Source organism: Aspergillus lentulus, assembly GCF_001445615.1.
Source record: "Aspergillus lentulus DNA, contig: Alt17, strain: IFM 54703, whole genome shotgun sequence".
NCBI classification, from domain to species: Eukaryota; Fungi; Ascomycota; class Eurotiomycetes; order Eurotiales; family Aspergillaceae; genus Aspergillus; species Aspergillus lentulus.
Window position 1 is genome coordinate 168,454 of NW_028322112.1, and position 25,479 is coordinate 193,932.

At 49.3% G+C, this 25,479-nt stretch overlaps 10 protein-coding genes across 10 annotated transcripts; 3 read left to right on the forward strand and 7 right to left on the reverse strand.

Moving 5' to 3' along the window:
- Positions 1-1,040: 1,040 nt before the first annotated feature.
- On the reverse strand, positions 1,041-2,383 carry ALT_9093 (norsolorinic acid reductase A; the record flags this gene model as incomplete). The annotated part of the gene is made up of 5 exons (XM_033562704.2): positions 1,041-1,334; positions 1,380-1,947; positions 2,000-2,080; positions 2,126-2,212; positions 2,271-2,383. 5 exons carry the CDS (start codon positions 2,381-2,383, stop codon positions 1,041-1,043), a joined length of 1,143 nt encoding a protein of 380 aa, XP_033418595.2.
- A 1,140-nt stretch (positions 2,384-3,523) lies between these two features.
- ALT_9094 (glycoside hydrolase family 13 protein) lies at positions 3,524-5,328 on the forward strand (the record flags this gene model as incomplete). The annotated part of the gene is made up of 2 exons (XM_033562703.2): positions 3,524-3,595; positions 3,649-5,328. The coding sequence occupies 2 exons, from the start codon at positions 3,524-3,526 to the stop codon at positions 5,326-5,328; spliced, it is 1,752 nt and encodes a 583-aa protein (XP_033418594.2).
- A 98-nt stretch (positions 5,329-5,426) lies between these two features.
- Positions 5,427-5,995, reverse strand: ALT_9095 (hydrophobin family protein; the record flags this gene model as incomplete). Its single annotated transcript, XM_033562702.2, has 3 exons — positions 5,427-5,483; positions 5,533-5,621; positions 5,674-5,995. The coding sequence occupies 3 exons, from the start codon at positions 5,993-5,995 to the stop codon at positions 5,427-5,429; spliced, it is 468 nt and encodes a 155-aa protein (XP_033418593.2).
- A 1,682-nt stretch (positions 5,996-7,677) lies between these two features.
- ALT_9096 (uncharacterized protein) lies at positions 7,678-8,100 on the reverse strand (the record flags this gene model as incomplete). Its single annotated transcript, XM_033562701.1, has 1 exon — positions 7,678-8,100. One exon carries the CDS (start codon positions 8,098-8,100, stop codon positions 7,678-7,680), a length of 423 nt encoding a protein of 140 aa, XP_033418592.1.
- A 3,208-nt stretch (positions 8,101-11,308) lies between these two features.
- Positions 11,309-12,100, reverse strand: ALT_9097 (uncharacterized protein; the record flags this gene model as incomplete). Its single annotated transcript, XM_033562700.2, has 1 exon — positions 11,309-12,100. The coding sequence occupies one exon, from the start codon at positions 12,098-12,100 to the stop codon at positions 11,309-11,311; it is 792 nt and encodes a 263-aa protein (XP_033418591.2).
- Positions 12,101-12,732: 632 nt separating this feature from the next.
- ALT_9098 (putative FAD-binding monooxygenase) lies at positions 12,733-14,001 on the reverse strand (the record flags this gene model as incomplete). Its single annotated transcript, XM_033562699.2, has 1 exon — positions 12,733-14,001. The coding sequence occupies one exon, from the start codon at positions 13,999-14,001 to the stop codon at positions 12,733-12,735; it is 1,269 nt and encodes a 422-aa protein (XP_033418590.2).
- A 538-nt stretch (positions 14,002-14,539) lies between these two features.
- Positions 14,540-18,814, reverse strand: ALT_9099 (putative C6 transcription factor; the record flags this gene model as incomplete). Its single annotated transcript, XM_033562697.2, has 5 exons — positions 14,540-16,309; positions 16,368-16,652; positions 17,512-17,842; positions 17,894-18,269; positions 18,328-18,814. The coding sequence occupies 5 exons, from the start codon at positions 18,812-18,814 to the stop codon at positions 14,540-14,542; spliced, it is 3,249 nt and encodes a 1,082-aa protein (XP_033418588.2).
- Positions 18,815-20,510: 1,696 nt separating this feature from the next.
- ALT_9100 (lysozyme) lies at positions 20,511-21,270 on the forward strand (the record flags this gene model as incomplete). Its single annotated transcript, XM_033562696.2, has 2 exons — positions 20,511-20,681; positions 20,734-21,270. The coding sequence occupies 2 exons, from the start codon at positions 20,511-20,513 to the stop codon at positions 21,268-21,270; spliced, it is 708 nt and encodes a 235-aa protein (XP_033418587.1).
- A 490-nt stretch (positions 21,271-21,760) lies between these two features.
- On the forward strand, positions 21,761-21,997 carry ALT_9101 (uncharacterized protein; the record flags this gene model as incomplete). Its single annotated transcript, XM_033562695.2, has 1 exon — positions 21,761-21,997. The coding sequence occupies one exon, from the start codon at positions 21,761-21,763 to the stop codon at positions 21,995-21,997; it is 237 nt and encodes a 78-aa protein (XP_033418586.1).
- Positions 21,998-22,817: 820 nt separating this feature from the next.
- Positions 22,818-24,843, reverse strand: ALT_9102 (uncharacterized protein; the record flags this gene model as incomplete). The annotated part of the gene is made up of 4 exons (XM_089600538.1): positions 22,818-22,840; positions 22,905-23,255; positions 23,313-24,701; positions 24,789-24,843. 4 exons carry the CDS (start codon positions 24,841-24,843, stop codon positions 22,818-22,820), a joined length of 1,818 nt encoding a protein of 605 aa, XP_089455035.1.
- Between the last annotated feature and the right edge of the window lie 636 nt (positions 24,844-25,479).

Genomic DNA, 25,479 nt, shown 5'->3' on the forward strand with positions numbered 1-25,479 from the left:
CCAAATGTTCTGAACTACTCGCCCAACTCAACTGCTATTGCTAATGTGGCTTACCTCATTACACTCACCGCAATTGTAATGCAAATGCACCGTCGTGAGCCTGCGTTTGCCGATGCTGATCCTGACGCGTACTGGCAAACGGGGTCGACACTGCTGCCCCGACTCTTGACGGAGGAGACTAGCCTGAGAACTCTAAAGTCTGTCGTTATACTGGTAGGTTACTCCCACCGCAAATGACTTAAGTGTTTTCCCTCCGATAGTCTCCCTAACGAACAGTTCTCCTATATTCTCCCTATTGGTCAGGCGAGATCGCGTCATTATGGCTGGCCATGGCTGCCCGGATGTTGTATACTCTCTGAGTACAACAGGTATTGTGCTATCCACCAGGCAAATGGAGGACATCTGCGTGCTCTATTCTGGCTCTGTTATGGTCTGGAAAAGACATGGCAATCAGCTTCGGTTACCCTCCTTTGATGAAAGACAAGGACTGCGACCTGCAGCTGCCCGACAACTAGGTTCTGTCATCCTTTGTCATCTCAAAAGCTTTTGTTCCCTTCAGACATATGCCTTTCCTTGATCAATCGAAAGTATATCGTCTTCTCTAATCTGACTTTGGCCGGGAACAGTCTGAGGCCAGCCGTCTTCAATACATTCGCAAACTTGATCAGGAACTATTGGATCTCAAGACGGGCTTCCCTGAGAGCTGTTGGCCTAAGATTTTTGCAACTAAAAACGCGCGAAATTACAGCTCCATGATCTGAAATTACGTGGTGTCAACTTGAACAGGGAGCACTATTTTTGCCTGGGTGAAATCCCCAGAGCGGTCCATGCTGCTTTATATATACCGCATACGCGACTTTCTTAAAGGGCATATTTTCTAGTATGTCTGTGGAATTACCAACTATCTGTCTCCTTCTATTGAGCTGACCTTGCCTTGAGGACCCGTACTCCTAGAACGGGAAGCTGGTCCATGGACCTTCATAGCGGCTGAGGGCTCGATAAGGAGCAAGATAGAAGCCCACCGGAGATCGACCTCCACTTCAAATATCCTTGCGCGGCCTGACTGGCTGTTGATGAGGAGGGGAATGCAGGTGCATTGCAAGGCGAGTATAAGTCACATCAGCGGCCGTCAAATTCAAGTTGTAAGGTGTGTCCTGAAAGATGAAATTCATCGGGAATCCCGGATTGAATGATACAGCCGTATCGATCTTATCCATGTCCTCCCTAGACAGCTCAACACTGAGCGCCTCAATGTTCGCCAAAAGGTGCTCGACCTTCCGCTGTCCAATGATGGGGTAGACGTAAGGCGACTTGTGCAGAATGTACGCGAGAGCCTACTCTAGTCAGTACCTGTGACTGCGTATAATGAGCAAACATACCACAGCATGCAGACTCGTCTTTCTCAGCTTCGCAACCTCCTCGAGCGCCTGGGAAACTTTAACCTCCTCCTCGTTCATCTGGGCCGAGCGTCCTCCACCAGCATGCGCCGCCTCGCGGGCCTCCGCGGTCTTGAACCGTCCCTGACCCAACGGCGCCCACGCAGCAATCGCCATCCCCTGATCCCGACACATTGGGATAACTTCGCGCTCCATGTCCCTACACAGCGCATTCCACTTGCCCTGGTAGACGGAGAAGGGCCGCAGCCCGTGGGCTCGCGCGTACTCGTTCGCCTTGACCACCACCCAGGCGGGTGTATCCGAGACCCCGAGGTACAGGACCTTACCTGCGGAGACGAGAGCGTTAAGGCCATGCATGACCTCCTCGACGCTGGTCGTGAAGTCCCACCAGTGCACGTACAGAAGGTCGATATAGTCCGTCTGCAGCTTCCTGAGGCTGTGGTTGACGGAGATGTGCAGCGACTTGAGTGAATTGCCGACGTAGTTGGACTGGATGGGTTCTTTGTCAAAGTGCGCGGAGCGAAAGCCCGTGGTGTATTTGGTTGCGATGCTGTTCAGTCAGAGGACGCAAAGGAAATGAGTTCGGTACAGGCGATGCTTACACCATCTGATCGCGGTTCCCACGGGCTGTCATCCAGTCCCCAATCCATTCTTCGGATTGTTCGGACTGGTAATTATTCGCACTAGGAGGAGTTAGTCGCTTTTTTATGGTTGACTGCACCACATACGTGTCGATAAAGTTACCCCCATTCTCATAGAACGTGTCCATGATGGCAAAGGCATCCTCCTTTGAGCACTTGCCCATGGATTCCTCCCTATGCGATGGTCAGTAACTCGCCATTGGCCTCATCTTTAATTTCCTTCAGAGCATACCATGCGGTCCCAAAGTTCATCGCACCCAGGCATAGTGGAGACACCTTGACGTCCGCAGCCGGTGCGAGAACACGATGATACCCTAGAGGACTCTTGGGTTCTGGAGCAGACATCTTGCTGGTGAGTCGGCAGTTTCGCAGTTGGTGAATCGTTTATAGGGAGTGGAATGGCAGCATTTATTATCGCATGAGAATGCTGGATAGTCGTGACGCACCTCTGCGCATGAGTCCATGGACGACCTCTGATATTGAATACGAGGCATGACTCACCATATCAAGCAGAGAAACTGATCACTGGCATAGAGCTGCCCACATCAGGGCATCTTTCAATCTTAACCGACAAGCAGCCTTAAAGAATACGAACAATGGCGTCGATGTGATGATGCAGAGCGTGCAATTCACGGCTTCCGGGCCGAAACCCCGATGTCGAAGGATTTCAAGGTCAAGATACTTTAAGTTAGGAGTTAGCTCAGAATATCCAGTAGTTAGATTTCTATTGTGTCTTTGTTAGTAAATAATTAAAAGTGCTCTATTGGTTCCGAGTATTACTGACCGACGTCTGGAGATATGGCTTGGTTCTATGTGGCGCATATTTTATATTCCACCAATTCAACGTCTGCTAAACTGTCCCATCAATATCATGACATTTCGACGCTTTATTATCTTCCTTATACCGGAGGCGGGCCTTGGAAGTATCCCTGAGCAGTTCAAGCATATCTGGTAAATAGGCAAACATGAGCTGAATCTGCACATAGCAATGAGTGTCGACCTCGCGGCATTTACAACCCCATTGTAAACTGTCTGAGACGAAGTGGCGGCGGCGTATATCCATACCAGAGGCACTGCCGAGCTGAAGCTGGAGGAACCAAGATAGGGTGCAATTTTTATTGAACGAAGTAAGGATAAAAGATGCAATGTATGATACAACTACCAATTCCAGTTGAGTCGGTGCCGTTACTGTCGCCAGAATGAAACAGTCTTTCGCGGATGCTGTCCGCCCTATTTGTATATCAACTGAGTCATTAAAATGCAGCAGGATGAATTGCTCAAGTGTCTCATTACCAGTTGTACGATGTCTTGTGAGAACTAGTTATCCTCCCCCACGTCCGCGATTGCGGGGCGGACTCTATTCGGAGTTGATGCGGATGCAAGTCGGAGAGATCGAAAGCCCACACAATCTCCGCACATAAATAATTAAATGTGAGCCACATAACGCAGGAAAACAATGAATGTACAGAACTCTAGAGTCCAAGTATGTCGCCGCATGCTACAACAACTGTTCCCACAGGGACCAACAACTGGTGGAAGGAGGCCACTGTCTACCAGGTAGTCTACCTTGACGAGTTCCCTTGCATAAGCAGCATAGCTAACATGGGCAGGTATACCCCGCATCATTCAAGGATTCCAACGGCGATGGATGGGGTGATATCCCCGGTCTGATTTCCGAGATTCCATACCTCCATTCACTGGGCGTCGACGTAGTATGGCTGTCACCGCACTACGACTCGCCGATGCACGACATGGGCTACGACATATCCGACTACGAAAAAGTGCTTCCGGCATACGGAACTGTCGCGGACGTCGAGAAGCTGATTGACGAGTGCCACGAGCGTGGCATGAAGCTCATCCTTGATTTGGTGGTGAATCACACCAGCGACGAGCACGCCTGGTTCAAAGAAAGTCGCAGCAGCAGGGACAACGAGAAACGCGACTGGTATTTCTGGCGGCCAGCACGGTACGACGAGCAGGGCAATCGGGTTCCGCCGACAAATTACCGGGGCTATTTCGCCGGGAGTACGTGGACGTGGGACGAGCAGACGCAAGAGTATTACCTGCACCTGTACGCGAAGGAACAGCCTGACTTAAACTGGGATAACCGCGCCACGCGGGAAGCCATCTATAACAGCGCGATCCGGTTCTGGCTTGACAAGGGGGTGGATGGCTTCCGCGTCGACACCGTCAACAAGTATAGCAAGCGGACGGATTTCCCCGACGCGCCCGTCACCGACCCCAAGAGCTATATTCAGCCCGCGGTGGAGATGTGGTGCAATGGCCCGCGGATCCACGAGTTCCTGCGTGAGATGTATGATGCAGCGCTGGCGCCGTATGGGGACGTGATGACCGTCGGCGAGTTGGCGAATACGCCTGACCCGAAAGATGTGCTCAAGTATGTTGGCGCGTCTGCGAAGCAGCTTAGCATGGTCTTCCATTTGGATATTGGCCATATCGGTATGGGCAGCAGCCTGGAAGACAAGTATATCTTCCAACCGTGGAAGCTCACTGAGATGAAGGCCATCGTGGGCAAATGGCAGACTTTTGTCGAGGGGACGGACGGGTGGACGACGGTTTTCTGTGAGAATCACGACAACGGCCGGTCCGTGTCACGATTTGGATCCGATGACCCTGAATTCCGAGAACGCTCTGCCAAGATGCTGGCGTTGATGATGGTAGCCATGACCGGAACTTTGTTCTTGTACCAGGGGCAGGAAATCGGGATGATTAATGCGCCGCGTGATTGGTCCATTGATGAGTATAAGGACATTGAAGGGCTGGGATACTATCGAGAGGCCGAGCGCCAGGCTGCAAATGGCACGGATCCAAGCAGACCAGAACGCATCATGGACGGTCTGCGGGTTCTAGCGCGGGATCATGCCCGACTGCCGATGCAGTGGGATGATTCTCCCAACGCCGGATTCACGACGGGAACACCATGGATGCGCACTCACGATCTGTACAGAGAGATCAACGTGAAGAAGCAAGAGTCAGATCTCCAAAGTGTACTTTCATTCTGGAAGACGGTACTGCAGTTGCGCAAGGAGTACCGGGAGTTATTCATCCACGGTGCATTTGAGGTCGTTGACTTTGAGAATCTCGAGACCTTTTGCTTTGTGAAGTCAAGGGAGGAGATGCGTGCATTGGTTGCCTTGAACTTCACCTCTTCACCTCAGCCACTTACCCAAGCTGACATGGCGGGGCAGATGAAGCTTTTGATCAGCAACTATGCCTTCTCGGAACTGGGTACACTACAACCCTATGAGGGGAGAATCTACATATCATGAATCCCCGCATTGGCTATATAGATAGCACAAGTAGGAATGTATTAGAATTAACAATGATTATATATGATAGCCAGCTTCGTCCATATACCATTATAATGTTACGCGATTGATCCCAAAGCAATGCATGGTAGACTGGCGGCGATACCAGATGAAGACTAAATGCGTTAGCAGGAGTCACAGCCACCGATAAGGCCGGATACATACCGAATCGGCGGGATTTTTCTGACAACAAGCCACATTCTGCTTGCAGTGCTGGTTCAGAAGATTCTGGACCGGTACAATAAGCACAGCGACTGCGACTGTTAGTCATTTCACGAGTGGAAGAGATGAGATTAGACTGCTCACTCTGCGCATCCAACTTGGAGCATTGATCAAACGCCAGAATGCTGCTTATCCCTGAACCACCGCCGGCGAGGTTGCTCAAAAGTCCAGAGCCGATCCCCTCGTCGACTGAGGTGACATCCCCAGCTTTGACGACCCTGCCACAGCACGAGAGCTGCGCTTCATCCCCACATTTGCGTGCAGCTTCTTTGATTGTCATCCCAGGATCGAGAAGCGGCAACTGCGGCTCGCCTCGTGGAATGACATGGTGGGAGGGAAGGCCAGTCACGTAGGTGACAAAAGTGAAGACTGCAATACTCAGGGATAGTCTCATGGTGACAAGCATGTGGTAGGTTTGCGTGAAGAAGAAAAGAGTGTTCAGGATTGTCAGGCAGTGAGGATGTTACTGGTAATAATATTCCATGTCAGTCAGTGTTTACAAGGTTTGTTTAGATACAAGGATCACACCATTCCATGTGATGATGGAATGCTGCAGACCGATGTCACCAAGATTCCCACATTTCTGACGCTCCTCTCCTGGATTCCTGAAGACATTTGGAGCGCGTGCCTTACGCCGACTCCAATGGATAAAACCTCAAGTACATGGATGTGTTACTCCCTTATACGTCGTAGACATTAATAGAGACTCTCTAATACAAAAGAAGCCTATTACTAATTACAACATGACACTGCTACATAACAGTAATATTGCAGGCATGCAGGAGACGGAAAACCCCCTAGTGACTACTCTGTCTGGAATGCACTACTCCACTTAGATTGAAGCTATTTGGAATCAGCATCAGTAAATATTTATACTCTTCATAATTTCAGGAGCCCTTATGTGGGACATACTAAGCTGCTTTTATACAAGGTTCCAACAGGCCTTGTTATATAATTCTGTACTTAAAGACACGCGCTTCACACGCTGCAACCCTGGAAGTGATGAGAAAGTAAGGAAGAAGGATGCGAAAGAGTAGTAAATTAAATATTCAAGTAATGGTGAGCAGCAATAGTAATAAAAAGTAAATATAACAGGCTAACAAATAAGTAATAACTGGAAGTAGAGGATTAAAAAGTTATTCACCACACTGATATTCATCTGCGAGTCAAGCAAATTGGTTTTTCACTATTACATAACCCTCTGAATCCTCCTTGCTTGCTATTTGATATGGAGTGCGTCCTTTATTTTGTCAAGTGTGGATTCTTTATGCTGGGATTGCGGGGTGTCATGTGGATGCCTTGGACTAGTATCAGGATATTTGGTTTGGTTCGGCAATGGTGCTGTCTGGCTAGCATCAGAATGTGGCGCATCGTCATTTTCATGCATCTGCAGTCTGGTTTAGATTATTCCTGGCTCAAATACTCAGTCAGAGTGTAGCTTACCCTCTCTTCCTCTAGTTCAGCTTGGTGAATAAGGTCATGGCCTTCTATGGCTGCCTCGTCTGTTATTCCGCTCATGCTGTGCTATTGATGCGCTTGATTACTTTGAGGTCAACGGTGCTAAGCAGATGGGAGATCACAAGAGGATCTCCTGCAAGAGGAAACCAGGTAAATTTATATCTTCCTGAATGGAGTTATAGGTCATGATATAATTATGATGTGTTTAAAGTTGCCCTTCCCAAATGCAGCTCTGACAGTTGGGTGAGAATGGCAGCCAGTGGCGATACTTACATCTCAAAAGACTATGTTTATATGCGGGGTAACTGATGTAAAATATCTCAAGCCATGAGACGGCCTGTCCCTTGCAATACAGAACATGTAATAGGAGCTCCCAGAAATTTTCGCAGAAGTGGTTTAGCATTGGGATAATACATCGCCCAGTCTCCAGGTAGCTGTTACCAGTTGCTTACTGGTAGCCATTGATATGATAGAATAATGGCTGTTGAGTGCTTAACACTCAATTGTGCCATCCCCCCAAAGGCTCCTCGTGCTGATCTCTATCGCCTCAACTTCATTCTTCTAGCTAATCGACGACACCACCGGCACTGCCAATCCAAATTTACTTTAAATACATCTCTTACAACTCTCCTATGCGAGCCACCAGCCCACCCAGTTCAGCGTAATAAGCCCACTGAACAACCATTTCTGAGGGAAGCCTTCTCCAAACTCTGGGTCCGTGCCTGCAGTCCCAGGATACAATATCCCAGAGAGCGCAGTCGCGCAGTAGATGCTCCCAATCAATGCTGCTGTGAACAAGTCGTTTCGTCTTACTGCTTGAATCGTGGACGGCGGTGAGTTTCGGGAAAGCGGGATGGGGCGGAACAGATAGTATAGAGTGAGCAGGGTCGTGACAATTGACAGAGTCATAGTTTGCCCGTTATGGAACTTTGCGTGCGGTGGCCAGCGCGGATTCTTGATGTGGGTTTCGTTGTAGTCGGCCATGAAGGTGCCGATGGTCACGAAGAGCGCTGTGATGGCCATGATGAGTGTGCCGGTAGTGAGGGCTACCATATTGGCGGAAGATGATAGAAGACAGCGACTAAGGCCAATCAGAAGTGCGTGGATGAAAAAGCTCTGAATATCTCGTCACTGGGTTCAAGCTGATAAAAGGCTTTATGATGTTGTGGCCTCAGCATTCTCCTACGCGTCCTACATGCTACAGGTCAACCGACCTTTACTAAGGAGTTCGGCTAACAAATGTGGGTCAGCCGACCTTATAAAAGTTACAACGTTCTGTAATATTTTTTGACCTTTTACCTATATTTTTGACTAGTTAGTAACTAGTGTAGATAAAAATACCCCTTAGATATAGGTAGTATTAAAGAATAGTATGGTATTGTATTAAGCTAAGCTGACCTTATAAAATCACATGATTTTTAGTCACATGATGCTTATTTGATGTTCCGACCTGTCTTGGCACCAGCCGAACTTATCCGAAAGGTCGGCTGAACTGTATCCTGGCGTCGGACCCAGATAGGTCGGTAAGATCACATGGGCCGGGCCTTATCAGATCATAACACTGTACAAGTGACCATCGGCCATGGCAGGCTGACTTCTCGATCTGGAGATGCTGTTCATCAACAAGATTGGAGTTACCTTTACCGGAGGAACACTAATAAGTTTCAACTAATTAGGGAACTCCGTGACAGCTAAATATCCCAGGAGCCATTCAGTAAATGCTGGGCCGCTGCCGTGTCTTCAACACCCCATATGCTGCCTTATACAGCAGTATATATTACAGTATCTTACCAGAAATCACATATGGCTTTAACTGGCATCAAATATGCGAATCTGATGTACGAGAGAAAAGTTCTCAAGGACATGTTTTGAGCTTGTGCAGAATGCGAAGTTAATTTGTATAGGCAACTCCCCATGGATAGTTGATTTAGCGCGCGTGGTTATTGGATCTACGTATACAAGAGCTCAAGCTTACATCAATCTATTCACAAGCCGGGTTCGCCTATATCTGAACTCATCGCTAATGTGTCGACAACGATCCGCAGAACAGAATATGCTTGGTATTAGATTCTATATCAGCTGAGTAACGATTGCATGCTGGTAAGAAATCAACTAGTTACAAAACGAGTGCACAGTTTGGACCAAAGCTGGCTTCACATCCCCAAATGGCGAGGTAGGGCCTTCATAGAATAGCCGCGTCGCAAGACAACTTCACGATCAACTAAATAAAGCGACCAGTGCTCATCTTCTACAGCAGTACTATCCACTCCTAGAGTGATATACCCAATCAACCCTTTCGAAAGATCATTGTCACCAACTTGCACAACTGAGACAATAGGATTGAAGCCGTTCACCATGCCGTTCGAGAATTCCATATCTTCGACGTTTGTAGTACGGTTTATCTGCGTATGAGAGGCGGAGGGCTCCGTACCCATGATCTTCTCCTCGAGTTCCTCCTCAAAGTATAGCTGCCCAGTATTGACGGTATTTTCAAAGACAAGGGTACCATTTTCACGTGAGGTTCAGTCCGTGTGGACCTGAACATGGATATGAATGGCCCTCTCGACGTAAAGCCTATTTTACATCACTGAGTCAGTGTAAAGTGCATATGCTGATGGTATTGCAGCATTTGCTTGTAATCCGAGATGAGGGCATGGGATATTCAGAAAGGCTGCTTGGAGAGACCCTGCAACTTACCCGGGAAGATGGTCTTCATCTGCATCATGCCTTCCTCATCGGTGGGCCACATGCCACGAAGCCAGGCCTCTGAGTCAGTAATGGATATCTGTGCTGCCGATGACAAACTCCGTAATGTTCTTCTTCCCCTTCTCTGCCAGAAGCTGAGGAAACGGGGTGTACCTAATGTTATGTCATTCTGATCTGCGGCTTTGTTTTCTGATTACTGTGATGCGGCTTCTCCAGTGTGCGAGAACTGCCTGTATGCCGGAGTCCCATGCACGTACCCCTCAAAAGCAGCTAATCAGCCTCGGAAAAGAAGTCGAGGGTTCGGGGTCCAAGATCTCCAAGTGGCCATGCTGATTTGTACGTAGAGAGCTCCGAGCAAGAATTCCAAGCTAGAAGCGTTGCTTGCAAGCGACCAATCCCCGCCATCGGATGTGGCTACGCGTGTTAGCATCCCGCACTTAGGTAACTATTCGGACGGCAAAAGGCCCTCTAGCATCGTCGGTGTCACGTCCGCATATGTACGAGCACTATTCTGAGCCTGTTACTCTCTAGACCGCGAGTTTTCGCTGAGACATTCTCAACCGCCCTTGATGCAAGATGAGGACTGTGACTTGGATCTTCTTTGCACCCTTTCAACTTCACCTCAGTTTGGGCCAACACAGGATCATCTCCGAAGCCAAGGCCCCCTGTTCCCATCAGACCTTCGACTCGCGTTGATAAAAGTCGAAAATCTATCAACTGCTATATTTTAGATCTGCCAAAATCAAATCTATCTCTGAAAGACTCCGGCAAGTCCGGGAACTGGGCGAAGAGCTCAGCGCGTTGAAAGCAACCTGGGCAGCCGAAACACTGAGATTGAGTCAGTCAATTTGTCCGGACAGAGGGACGCATACGAGGATATGAGCGCACATAACGATACTGAACCTGGACTCTTACCATTGCATGGCGAAGATCCACGAGGCTAGCCTTAACTATAGCATGCTGTTGTCAACTAATAGGCCATTATTGTCTAGTATAACCTTATTCTATTAGACGTCATGGTTAACCCTGGTATATGTTCATCTGTTCCGACGCTTCCTTCGCTCGGAATCTTTATGGTGAGTGAACCTTCATTAGATTATTATAGTTTGCTGATATAATGTCGCTCGATGCTGCTAGGATGTATGCTCATCCGATATCGACCGCTGACCTTTCTCTGTTCTGGAGCCTAGTCGAGGATCCGCTTGCACTTCGTTCGGTTAGGATCGAAGACTCTGGAGGACGTCAGACAGATATTTGTTTTGGACAACAGTATTGAAGAAGGCCCTGTGGATCCATCATTCCAAATAAGGCAGGTGTTTATCACTAGGTTAATCTGTCTGGTAATGGGAGCATTAGATACAGCTACACAAGGTTAGAAAAGAATTGCAAAAAGGCGTTGGTGACTGCGTCTTGAAAGGATCATTGGCGTTGAATTAAAACTGTCATGTAGGTCACTGAATGGAAAATATACATGCTGAGATATTATAACATAAGCGCAGAACAAACGGAGTATCACCAGGAGAACAGATCAAAACAAGAGCATACAGAATCCTCATCAATAAGTTAAAGTCGCAATCTTTCCCACCCAGTCCACCACCGTCTTGTTGACAACTTCCTCGAAAATCCATTGCCCAACACGAGCACGATGCACTGTATACCCAACAGGTGGGCTCTCTTCTGTTCCCACCCGCAGCTTCTTTGACCCAATGCTAGCAATGCTCTGGTCCCCGACGAGCAACGACGGACGAACAATCACTGCTCCACCAAAAGCCCTGGACGATTCATCCTTCAGCTCATCGGCTTTTACCAACTCCTCCAGCCTCTTTTTATCTTCATGTGGCACTGCAAGAAGGACGGAATACAGCGACTTGAAACCAAACGGTACATCATCCGGACCGTCCACACCCGTCGATGAGATGATGGTAATGACAGGTTTGCACAGTCGCTCGTCGGGATACTCGGCATAGATTTCCCCAAGCGCTCTGATGATGGTTGTGATGGCTTGCTCGCAAATATGCTCATTATCCATTTTGACGGGAGTGGTCAGGGAAAATTGGACCGACGGCCGGGCACCAACGCCAGAGACGATCTTGTCCACGAGCTTTCTTTGGTCTCCAGACATCAAGGTCTTCTTGACGGCTGCGATGTCGGTGACATCGCCTTGGATGATAATGAGGTTTGCGGTGATGGTTTCCTCGCTGATTCCTTGGGCTAGCAGCATATCGTACAATTTCTTGGGTGTCCGCGCCAGTGCGACGGCCTTAAGGCCTTGCCGGAGGGAGAAGGCCAGACATGCGTTTGTGCATCCGCCTGTGGCGCCAAAATATGCGGTTCTCTGGGAGTTCATCTTAAGAGGTAAAGAAAGTAGTTGATATGATGGTGTGTGGAATCAGGAACTCTGAAAGGGACACCATGATTAATATAGTCATGACTTCACTCCTGTCCCATCTCCAGTTGATGGTAAGGCTGAATATACCGCCGTAGGGCTCGGAGCAACCAGTGGTTGGTTCACAGCCACGGGAACTAACATTTAGCCCGTCATCCCTACTTTGATAATACCGGAGGATCTGTCTGCCCGACTCATACACCTTATGTACACGATGTTAGTGTCGGTCGGGCTAATTTAAACCACCCAATAATGTATTCCTCCGACTCCGGCGCATACATAACTGATCCCATCTTGCGCCTCTCTAGTAACTTGTGAAGACTTAACTTCGATGTGAATATATAGCAAATATCAGGTCCTTGCCCTATTGTTTGATGTCTATTTTGGATAACAGGTGGTTAAAGGTCATGTTCACCCTGAAGGTTGAGGTAGACTTCCTATATTTCAACGACAATTACATACAAATCTCGACATATCCGATCAAGGCCTAGCAACCCAGCAACACTAGATATTTGATATCAACATGAACATGCGTATGTGCTTTCCTTTGTTCACTATCAGCAGAAGAGGCTCACAACCAGCCATGCCGCGAGTTACAACATATCGTAATCCGGGAGTGCCCATCCCTGTACATTTTCGCGGAGGATAAACCTGGCCAGGACATCCAATCTGAAGAATGACGCTATAGCGAGGAGGAAATGGAGAACAGCAATACCGAAGGATGTTGATGGAACTCGGTCCCAAAAACTAGAACCCTCCGATAAGCCCCTTTGGACCTGGTCAATGAAAGGTCGAAAGGTTTCTTCATACGCCTTGAACGCGCTGGACAGAGCATCCTTAGTCGCAGTTCCATCGGCATCACCCCCAAAACCTCTCCTGCAATGTTTACCTATCTCGCCAGCCAATAGATAAGCACCGACAAGGCTGCAGGTGGTGCCCATGCCAGTGGTTGCCGACGGGCAAAATGCTGCATCTCCCAGGAGAACCACCCGGCCGCGGGACCAACAGTCCAACTTGACTACTCCCAGTCGCTCGCAGTAAAAGTCATCAGCAGACTCGAGTGCTGCGAGGATATCGTCCGTCTGCCACCCTGCACCGCGAAAGATCTCCGCAAAACCATGCTTTTCTTCCACGACGTCACCCTTCTTCGCATTCTTCAGTCGGTCCGAATCGGGCTTGCAGGCGAGGTACACCTGAATCTCATGTGGATTATGCCTGCGCATGGCCACAAACCGCCTTTGAGGAGCGATGTATACAGAAGCAAGGTACTCATCCCCTCCGATGGGCCGAGGGAGCGTGAAGTACGCTATATAGACTCCGAGGGGATGGAAAGGGTCCGCAGCGTCACAGTCGAGAATCAACTTCCGAGTGCGCGATCCCTGGCCGTCCGCACCGACAATGAAATCAAACCTTTCTTTTTGGCCATCTGAAAAGACTGCCTCGACAAAGCCGTCATTGTCATTGATACTTTCGAGACTCGTTCCGAAGACGTACTTGACGCGGTCAACGGTGGCGCCGTACAAAAGTCGACATAGATCTCCCCGCAGTATCTCAAAGTCGGTGGTGAAGCTCTGTATCCCTTTGCCTGACCTGTTCGCCGGAAAATAGGCCTTTCGCCTGCCGGAGCGGTCAACAACTTCCAAGCCTTGCTCTTGGACCGATTTTTCGCGGAACGACTGCTCGAGACCCATTCGTCGCATAACCTCGATACCATGTCCCCGCAGATCAATCTGCAGGCCTGTGGCGCGCAGGGTTGGAAACCGCTCGATGACCGTAACGTCGTGGCCCATTTTTGAAAGCCAGAAAGCAAGAGCGTTGCCGGCAATGCCTGCGCCGCTGATAAGGACCTTTAACGGTGCCATAGCTATCTCGGTGCTAAAACGTTAGATACGTGTCTGTAGCAAAACAAGATATTCTCCAAGTTGATTGATGGAACTGGAAATGCTAGTAAGGCCTATATATACCTTGATCTACGATTATTCCGTTGGCTCCTGACGGGGATAAAATCTCCGGTCTTGCCATCCTCTTTCAAGACAGAGCTACCAGTCGGCCTCGGGTGGAACAGTATCACCGAGCCCTCCGGAACAGGCACACAGCCAGAGCACAGCTCTATCTCCGTTACGGGTCTCATGCTTCGGTATCAGAATTCGGGCCGGGGCGTCGGCAGTGCTCGGGACAATGAAGTATGTTCTCCGGGTTCGGATATAAAGGAGAATCTCACAGGCGGTACAGGTGATCATATAGTCACCTGAAGTATCCTTAATATGAACTATTGATGTCAACGAAGGGCTTGGAATTGGTCCTCTGTCTAGATTAGTTAACAAACACATACCACACGTTTACCCTTAACAGCTGGCTTCCAATTATAATGAAATTACGTATCTCTATTCCTGCTTCGGTTCACTCTTCTGCTGTTACACCAAGATTCAATTCGCCGAGGATTGGCCCTTGTCTCGGTTCCTCTTCGGAGTTAAACAAATGCTGAGGCAAACACTGATCTGTCCACTGCTGAACAAAATAGGGGTCCGAAAGATCGAAATTGATGTTCTCGCTACTCAAAAAGTCAAGGTCGGTATCAGCCACAGTGGGCATAGCCACCATATCCCCATATGTCCAGGATGCAATATCTGGAGGACTGGCACTGGTTGAGAGGGAACTGGCTGCCATTGATTCCAAAATATGGCGACATACTGTCAAGCTCTGGCTGGCCGCGTTGATCACAGCTTCTTTTGCTGGCAGACCATCAAGTAGTGCCTCAACTTGGGCCATTGCCATACGGGCAAAAAGGTAGCCTCTCACATTTGTTTCACCAGACCAAAGTCTATCGTGTGTGTATTGGACCACCTTCCGCGCATCTTCTAGTAACGGCTCTCTGCGAGCACGGTTCCGTTGCTTTGAAAATATAGAGTTGTTGGCTTCCAGCTGTGTAATCAGTTCCAGGAATATCACCACGGCACCCCGAGTGACAATATCTCGATACATGCCGCCCCCGGAGAGTAGCAAGCGACGGTACAGTTCGTCCTCAAGGAGTGAAACCAAGTCAAGCGCAGCTTCGAGAGACACTTTCTGGGAGTAGCTGTATAACGGATTGCGTTTGCCCTGGATCGCGTAAGGGTAGTGGAGACTTAGGAGGAAGCGAGAGAGATAATGCTCGCAGAAACTATATTTAAAACGACGTGTTTGATGAGTCGACATATCGTGCTCAGTTGACATGAGTTGATCTACGAAGATTCTTGCACCACGGCAAACTGACGCCAGATCATTCCCAAGACGAAGAACTTGGTCATAGGAAGGTTTGTCCTGCAAGTTGTTGATAACTCTCGTCGCTTCCAGTCTTAAAGGCAAGGAGTCGGCCAGCAGACGCAGGACTGAAGTCTGGGTCGGTATCGAACTTGCTTTGGCGCGGGGACCTTCCCCAGATGCCTCGACCAAATCGGCATCGTCTAGGTTGGATGGCGGCTGGGTATTATACTCTGCGGCAGTAATCATGGGAGCCATTCCAGAATCCAACGCAGCCTGTACATTCAGCTCCAAGATTGTATACCACAGTCGTCTTCGTAACTCCCTCTGAACCACACTCGTCTCGCCTAGGTGGCTGGGATCCTGATGCAAGCCCATCTGCATGGCCATCCGGATTAATGAACCGGCTGAAATCCAGGCCAAATCTGCTCCTACCCGGTTTACCTGACGAGCAAGTAGAAGCAAGCAATGGATCTGAATACCATCTAGTGTCAAACGATCCTTCTCAAAAGGCGCAGAAAGCCATCCCTGAGCGACATAGATCGATGTTCTGGCTTTGGCAGCAAGATCATTATATGCTTGGGCATCACCCTGCAACGGTGCTGCGATAGCCATGACCAGGAGAAGCTTCACCTTGAACGGAGTAGTTGCCGTTTGTGGGTCACTCAAATATCTCTCATACTCTGCTCTGAATAATGTAATGTGGAGAACTCGGTAGCATGTTTCAAAAGTGTCGAAATACAGTTTCACTAGCTCGTCGAGCACGGGGCGGCTGGGGAGAAGTTGGTGGATACTGGTAGGAAGTGGACTCCGACTCGGCAGTTGCTTCTTAATATCTCGAGCTAATTGTTTGCATTTGGCAATCGCCTCTGAGATCTGCTCGCCAGAGCGCTCAGCAGGCATGTCTTTGTTGAACGGTAGGCCATCCGCCTTTGGTTGGTCAACATTTATCAGGAGCCAGTATTCTCCATGTAGTAGGGTGACGTACCAGAGGCAACGAGCTCATCCAATGGCCGTTGCCAAACACCCTTGTCTTTGATAAGATGCCGTGGAATGGGCCAGGAGGAGCTTGGGGTGTGGATGGGCTGACGCTCAAATCTTGCGGGACATTGTAGGTTCTGTCTAGATCCGGTGGGATGTATCGCACAGGCCCCTCTGACACAATAGATGTCACTGGTTCAGTGCTCTCGCCAGTTGTTGGATTGGGCGGACTGGAGGCAGGCTGTTGTGGTGCGCTTGCGCCTTGTTCGGCCGCTTCTGCCAGCACTAGTCCCTGGGCTCGTCGTGATAGCTGTCTCTCTAAGCCTGTGGCGCGGGCCACTGCATATGTACAAACAGACGACTTATGCGCTCTGCATTGCCCGCAGGGGCTGTTTCGGTCGCATTTGACCTTACGCCGCCGACACTCTACGCAGGATAGCGCTGGGCGTCGGCGTTTTCTGATGGGCTCAGTCGGCGGAGACATTGGTGTAGGTTACGGACAAAAGCAGACGCTCGTTCGTTTCGTCAGATCGGGGATAGATTAGCTCGGACAAAGTAGTCAAGGTTGATTCTGCTCAGTCGTTCATGGGCGAAGTTAGAATTAAATCTAATCTCCGGCAGATATCGGACGTCATAAAATGCCGATATCTCCGAACATGGGACACCAGTGGCAACCGCCTGTAGGGACTTAAGTCCGGTATTTATCATTAATTCCTGTAGGCTGATCTGTCATTTACGGGCATGGATTTCTCAGATCGGCGATTATGAAATCTAGGTAGACGATTCTCCGATTAACATTAAAGGATTTCCTCATAAAGGAGGTCCAGGGTTCCGGCCGCCATGAGAAGCAGCAAACGAGGAAGACAACTTGACATACTACGTCGGTCCACAAATGTCGAATTTTGTATACCAAGGCCGGATATACTACTGCTAGCTTGGAGTCCTTTAAGGCGCACCCCGAAGAGTGAATCGTACGCTGCATAAAATCCCATTCAATTCTTTATTCTGCTTTGCTATCCCTACAGCCAACAAGAGGGAAATCACTGTCAGTAAAATTCCATACGCACTTCGACTGAGAAGGGCTTAGGATTAAACAATAGTGGCAACGTATTGCCGAGGTCTCATTGAATCTCCTTTAGAGCTTCAAATACCCCATTGTAGCCACAGTTATAGTCTAAATTGGCCAGCCGTTCCTCCATGGTAATATCTTTTGCCATGACACGAGTGTCCTCCAGGACCCTTGAAGCACGCGGCCGGCGAACTTTGTCCACTTGCTCAAGAACCGACTCGATTTCCACATGGGACAGGCCTGGACGCAATAAGCGGAGACTGTCAGCATCCTCGACTGCCATGTTTGCCCCTTGACCCTGCAATGGGGTCATCGCGTGGGCGGCATCTCCAATAACAATTGCGCGTCCTCGTTTCCAGTTGGGAAGGGGGTCCATATCTTGGAGCTCCCACACTTTCACCTCCGTGGCGATACTGAAGTCGTTAGCCTCAGATAAAAGTCCTGAAAGGACTCAGGGTGCATACCTGAGAATCTTGCGTATAGGGTCGTAATAATCGCTGAAGACCTCAATCATTTCCCGTCGGTCACCGTCTGCGTACCAGGACTCCAGGACATTTCCTTTATGCTCCCGGGTCGGAAAGAGGCATGAGAAGTTCATATACTCATAATTTCGTATAGCGTATGCGGCAATCATGCGACTACTCCCGTCCCCTGCTTGTAGCCCAGAGATGCGGCCTTCGGCTGTACTCGGCTCCCACCACACTGGGAGACAGCCGAGTGCTTCTTTAACGGCCTCAGCGGAGGCGGCTATACGGTAGCAAGTCAGTCCATTCTTCTTTGCCTGATAACTGTCACTGCCAACAATCCGGCGACGGAGACGTGAATGTACGCCATCAGCAACTGAATTTCAATGTCAGACACTTCTGCGCCCGTTATGATCGCTAGGTGTACCACTAACCAATGACTACATCTGCTTCCACAGCCGATCCGTCTTTCAACGTCACAGTAGCCTTCTCAGGGTCAATGTCAATCACACTGGTATTGAACACTATCTGCGCCGGTCTGCCCTGGATGCCGAGCTCATCCGATGGGGCAGTTGCAAGTCGAAGAAGCTCGTCACGGAAATCAGACCGCTTCATACTCAGGGTATCTGCTCCGTACCGCCCCTTGAAATCAATTGGGAAGTCCTGCAATTGATTGCCATCTTTGTCAAACAGTCGGTAACCGTAACATGGTACTCCACCAGCACGGAAACGGTCAAATCCCATAGTTTGAAGGATCTTGACCCCGTTGGAGAACAGACAGATACCTTGTCCACCTGTGGCCGTATCTGGACCGCCGCGCTCGTAGACGGTGACATCGTGATGCTCACGAAGGATCCGGGCTGCAGCTAGTCCTGCCAGGCCAGAGCCCACGATGATAATACGAAGTTGTTCAGCAGCCATGTTCCCGGGTTATTGCCTTTGAGGATGGTGATAGTAGATAGAAACTAGATAATGAGCGAGTATATGCGTTCACAAGTTCAGTTCAACTGTCTTAAAGATGTCGCAAGTCCTTCTTATAGTAAGAATCAGCCGATAGCGAACCCTTGTAGTAAGCTATTCCCGTCCTCCATCTTCCCACAGTATCTCCGAAAATGCCGACTTGGGGTTCGTGATGTTCAGGGTAACCCTGAGCCCCTGGCACTGCCGTGGGACGGTAGCGGAACAGCAGTCTGCGTATTACCAGTTTGCTTTATTAATCCCGTTGGTGTTGAATTTCCTTCGACAGACTGAGCTTTTCATTGATGCGTTTTATCCGAGACCTCGGGTTTGTGCTCGGTGATTTCGGAGCTCGGTGTTGTATTTCTACCAAAGTTTGACAAGAGGAACTTGAGATGAGTACTAGGATACGGTGCGGACTGTGGATATCAGACCCATCTTTACTTCTATGAGATGACTGCATCGATATGGCTGTTGCAAATAGCCAATTTCTCAAAGAATCTCCGCCAGACCTATGCATGTCCCGAGATCGCGAAGTCGCCGTTAGCTGATGCCACTGCATATCATGACGGCTTTGAGGGAGGCTTGCAGGCTGCTCATCAAGCAGACTCCATCTGCCTGTATTGCATTGCGAGGTCAGCTTACGAAGCACGAACAGGCGGTATAGCCTACAGAAGTAGAAGTAGGTGACGTAGGTATTCAACGCGGTCAACCTGACACACTGCTGTGTAGTTTTTAGCTATCCTACTTGCCAGCTGAACGTGTACGACAGGGAAGAGCTGTCGTGGACACTACTACCGTCGGCTCGGGGAAGGGGACGTTTACCGTCGGGGCATCAGAGGCAATGCTGGTCTGTCTGCGTCTCTGCTTCCAGAGGGCCTTGTTGAGTCCTTCATGTCCTAACAATACGCTGCGTAAGAATGGATTGCATTCTCTAAACCATGCAAGCGGTCTCTAGATCCTGATGAGGAAGAATGCACTCCTAAAACAGTCGAAAACAAGGTCCTTTGTATCGTCCTTGACCATAGGACACAGAGTGGTTACCTTGGAGTGAAGTCAAAGTTTCGTTCCGATGCAACATCGAACCATTCTGAATATGAAACTATTTTTAGTACATCTCCACATCGACACGACCGACGGGAGTGGCGTGAATTGATCGACCCCGTATTTGACCCCATTCAATGTCCGCGGAAACGATCTTCGCATTCGGCCCCAGAATTGGCTACGCAAGGAACGAACACGGGCTAGTCAGGGACCTTTGATGAGCAGTGTGTTGCTCTCAATCCTTTTAGAGCGATCCCCGGCCTCGCAAAATGATACCCGTCTAGCCAGATAGTGTGCTTTAGCGAGTTTTGAAATGACGATCCTCTCGTATACTTGCCCCACAGACGGGATGTGACAACTTTACTCGTGTCCTTGTACGAGTTGTCTGAATCTCTTCATATGATTGAATGTTCTGGGGTCCAAAATCCGACGACGGTCGATTCGGTCGCTCGTATCAGTCTGGATCTATTTTGAGGTGCGCACATCGCAATCAAACTTAATGATGGTGTCGGCAAAGAGTCAATGTGGATCGAATATATATACCAGCCTACCTTCCTGCGCAAATTGAAAGAGACAACATCAAGGCACTGAAAGTATCATCGCCTCCCTCTACGAAATGAAATTCTCCATTGCTGCTATTGCCACTATTGCTGGCCTGGCTTCGGCCCTCCCCAGTCAACCCGAAGCCCGCGCAACCACCGTCCAGGGCTTCGACATCTCCAACCACCAGAAGAGCGTCAACTTTGAAGCTGCAAAGAAGGATGGCGCTCAGTTCGTGATGATCAAGGTTTGTTGATATCCGACCATCCCACAGTCCACTCAGCCAACATGTGCTATAGGCCACCGAAGGCACGACATACAAAGACACCGTCTTCAACTCGCACTACACGGGCGCCACCAAGGCTGGCCTTCTCCGCGGTGGATACCACTTTGCCCGCCCTGACAAGTCCACCGGAAGCGCGCAGGCCAAATTCTTCCTGAAGAACGGCGGCGGATGGAGCAACGATAACCGGACATTGCCCGGGATGCTAGACATCGAGTACAACCCCTACGGAGCGACATGCTACGGCCTCAGCCATTCCCAGATGGTCGCTTGGATCCACGACTTTGTGGATGAGTACCACCATGCGACGAGCCGGTGGCCCATGATCTACACCACGGCAGACTGGTGGAATCGCTGCACGGGCAACGCCAAGGGCTTCGGCGATAAGTCTCCTCTGGTGCTGGCGGGGTACAGCAGCTCTCCTCCCAAGACGATCCCAGGTGACTGGAAGACATGGACGATCTGGCAGAATTCGGACAAGTATGAGCATGGAGGAGACTCGGATAAGTTCAATGGACCGATGACGCAGTTGAGGAAGTTGGCTAGTGGTTAAGTCTTGGCTAGCATTCTCTGTCGTTGTGCTATATTCTGTATTACCTATTGTCTTTGTCCGCTTGAGTTTATAGAGATTCGGCCGCGCACTTGTTGTCACATTACACACTCAATATATAGTGTTATCAAATACCACTACTGATCATACATCAATCGCTCCAGCGACAAAATCGAATATGACCCTTTTTGTTGACATAAGTATGACGGGAATGTGCCATCTGCAGTACCATGTCACAGTGACTTGCTAAATGGCGTTGTTATTGGCATTCCACAAACTCCCTTGGCTTGCCACTAGAGATTTAAGCTCATGATTCGACATATCATGCTGCGTCCTGACTATTGGAAACAGCACGTCATGCTAGTATCATTCCGCGCCGCAGCATATAAGAACAACATATGAGTAAACCACCTACTTGGATCTCACATCTAGTCTCCACTACGCTGGCACATCACGCAATAAACTACATTCATTTAATACTCCTGTTTACCCAATGCCTTCCAAACCACTCGCCGACCATCCGCTCCAACCTAAGAAGGTGCACGGCGTGACCCGCGACGACGCTCCGATTGACGACTACGAGAACGCCGTCCGCTCGAAGCAGCAGGAAGAAGAGCCCTCAGACAGGGGCAATGACGCTCCATCACATTTTGGAACGTCTACACGACATAAGGGCGCTCGGACTCGATCCCAGGGTTCGGAGAATCGATCGACCACGGGGCGTGTCTGAAACCTGGATGATGCCAAATTGAGAATACAACAGCTATTTGCTTAGATGTGGCAGAATGAGAGCGTTAGTGTTATCTCCAGCGAGGGCTCCTGCAGGGTTCTTGTATATTATGTTACGTCCTCGATTACAACTAGGATCAATTGACGCCGGAAATGACCGCTTTGGAGGCCAGAAACGGCCGCCTTTCTACCTGTAATTCTAGCTGATACTCCAAGGTAGAGAAAGGAGTACCGGCCCGCCAATGATAGTTAATATCTCTCACCAAGATTATGATTGGTCAGCTGTCACTTTCTGTCCATTGGAGACAACACAATAATAGCACGCGAGATATCCGTCCCCAAGGTCTACGTTGTTCTCACCTGGGAGCTACAAGTCCTCTGGAAAGTTATGCTTGCAAGTAACATTGTCTCTGATCGTAGTCGTAGCTCTAGGGCTCAGTATAGTAAGCATGCACTTAGTTCACGTTAATGGTACCGTCACCAATAATCTCGGGGTCCTAGGTCGGTGACGGACTTGGGTATGTGTTTCACATCAAATACCTAGGAGGTCGGAGGGACTTCAGCAGAGGGTTGGGGCGATGTGTCCATATGGTGATTACCCGGGCAATAAGATCAGATGCTGCCAACTGATATGGTTGTCAGATACTGGTCGCCAGGTGCAAATCACCGACGGTCGTCCATCTACGTGCTTGCGTCCCTGTTGTTCTACCACCCAAGCTAATCTCCTTAATGAGGGGGCGAGGCCAGACATGCATATAATTCGGTCTACCAGATTGGTAACGAAATGAGATCATCCCCGCCGTACCCACAAGCCCTGGCAACTACTTCAAACTCATGATCGTTTCTGCAAGTTGGTAGGTGTGACCATTGCTTCAACTCCTTCAATATGAGTTGACACTCCCCGTTACCTGCTTTCTCATCCTCTTCCTTAGCGGCGTCGAACATGCAACGAAGCACTGCCCGAAAGCCCATCTGCGTACCAGCGCGTCGCAGGTAGTTCTTGGTATGAGGTGGCCACTCGCTCCGGTTGTTACAGCACCGCTCGAGATTCTCCACGGTGGGAACTTTTCTTGCCTTAAGACACTCCGCGGCAATTTGGAAAATATTCACAAAGCCTTTTCGTAGAGACTTGTTGGTTTTGAGGTTCTTTCGCACCTCGAGATGGAGATGCTCGAGCTTGAATGCATTGTCCTCTATCCAGACGCGGCCATCATCAATATCATCCTGCATAAAGTCGAACGTAGTCTCGCCCTGAAGGACTAAAGAGGTCCTCATTCTGGCGGATATAAATCCTCCAACACACCCTCCGCATGTACATCCGTAGCGGAGGCATGCTCTATCAAACCCCAAAGCTTCCTGCCCAAATAGCAAGGAGAGACAGGCCACTGCAGCGTCAGGGTACCCTTCAAAGTGGTCTGATAGATGCAAGACCCTGAGAAAGCCGTATTCCTTTCGCGTTCGCATTTTCTCTAGAGTCTCCTGTAACGCTTCGAGCGGGGTGTACCCGTCAATATCACGGGCCGTCTTCCAGCGGTCGGCGTAGTGGACATTCTCAAGTAGCCACTGTGTACTCATGGGCTTAAGCTTGCAAGCTGTTATATGCAGAAGCGTGGCTTCAGAGTTCGTCACTCGGTCCCAGTCAATCTCGTCGTCGGCATGAGTGGCGAAAAAAGTTTTGAGCTCTTCATCCATCATAGTAAGGGCTGCATGATGCAGCGGCAACGCGTCACGAAGTCTGTCCATTTTCGTTTTCTTTACCCCAGTAAATCGATCTGCTTCATAGAAAACTTCGAGTTCTTCGTTCTCAAGATCTTTAGCATGGCTCGTACGCGGGTCGAAATCAGAAGCCGCCGCAATGGCGCGAGACGGATGCTGGAGATCGAACGAGAATGCGAAACACCGAGATGCTCCGATTCGGCGAAAACCACACGATCGCCAAAAGTCAATAGCAGCGGATTGAGTTCGAGTCCGTATCGTTAAGCGTTCTTCTGCAGACTTGCCCACTAGCTGAGATTCAATATCAGCTGTTAGTACTCCGGGACTAACTAGAGCATGCAGAGTCCAAGCTAGCTCAAAGGCCTTATTGGAACCGTAGATAAAGTCTGCATGTTCGCCATCTGGCTTGTCGTCTAGGCAGAACAGCCGGGCTTTGTTCAAAAGTAAAGACACTATTTTCTGCCCCAGACCTTTCCGGCGCAGATTCACTGCCCTAACATGAAGTTTTTCGATCAGGAAAAGAGGGCCGTGGTCCAGCTCGTTTCCCCATGCACCAGTTCCTCTTTGTGCTGGATGGTCCTTATACTTGGCCTTGACTGTTCCATATCGATCAAAGACATGGAAAGCCACATTGCATGTTTCCTCGCTGGGCTCTTCCATCTTTTCCCAGAATTCGGAGCGCATGCCCTCTCGATGAATATACCGAGCCAGAGCGGTGGCGACAACGACGCCGTCACAAGTGCATTCGGCGACGAAATTTGTCATCCAGGTAGGCTCGTTCGTTTCCTCATCAGTCAAAAAGAGGCGAATCTTCACCGTTCGTGCCGTGTCGCCGGAGGTGGTATACTCGTGCTCTTCAATGTCCCGTTCACGATCCAGCTCTTCGCTCTCATCTTCCTTCCACCATTCTTCTTCCTCAGAATCATCTAATTCATTGTATTCAGAGTCATCATCATCATCAGTTGACTCATCTTCTTCAAACTCCACTCCTGGTCGTCAAAGAATTGTCAGTATAGCTTGCACATCCTGTAGGATTTTACGCTCCATTTGTGTGAGTGAAGGAAAGGAGAGCGCACTGCTTCGCTTGAGAGATTCTCGGTCCCATTTTACTTTCTGTCCATCGCTTTCCATTCTTGTTTTAAGTCTTGCTTTCTGGTCTGATTTGGGTGAGGACCTCACGATGTAGGAGAAGTAAGGGTAGATGGGCAGCCGGATAGATAAGTGAGGTGGTATTATATTTGCTATTAAGGTCGGTGTTGTATCCAAAATTGGCATCAAAGCTCCACCAAATTTCAGTCACGTTCAATTCAGCCCCAGGGCTGAGCATGCGTCTCCGGGTTTCTAATGGGAGACCGTGACACAGCCTCGCACTAATGCATGGGATTTCGCACCGGGCTCTGCGCTACGATACAATCATTCATTCTTGTATGGCATTATTCGGTCATGTTCAACTTGATATGTCTTCAGGAGACGAGCGGTTGGGCTAGAGCTTGGAGAAACGTTTTCGCTATTAAATAGTTATAATGGGGCGCAGAACTAGCGGCTATGAGGCACTCTAACCACGATAGCACCAAGCAGGGATCAAAAAAATTATCCGAGGCAAAGCAGCAGATCACAAGAATAAAGCACTATGCCAAGCGCAGGCAGCGTAGTAAACATCGTTTAAAAACGTTAGGCAGACAGCCATCGAGGATAATGAACAACAAAAAGAGAGCAATTTAGGAACTAGAACGAGCGGGATTAATTTAATAGGCACTTAGTGAGAAA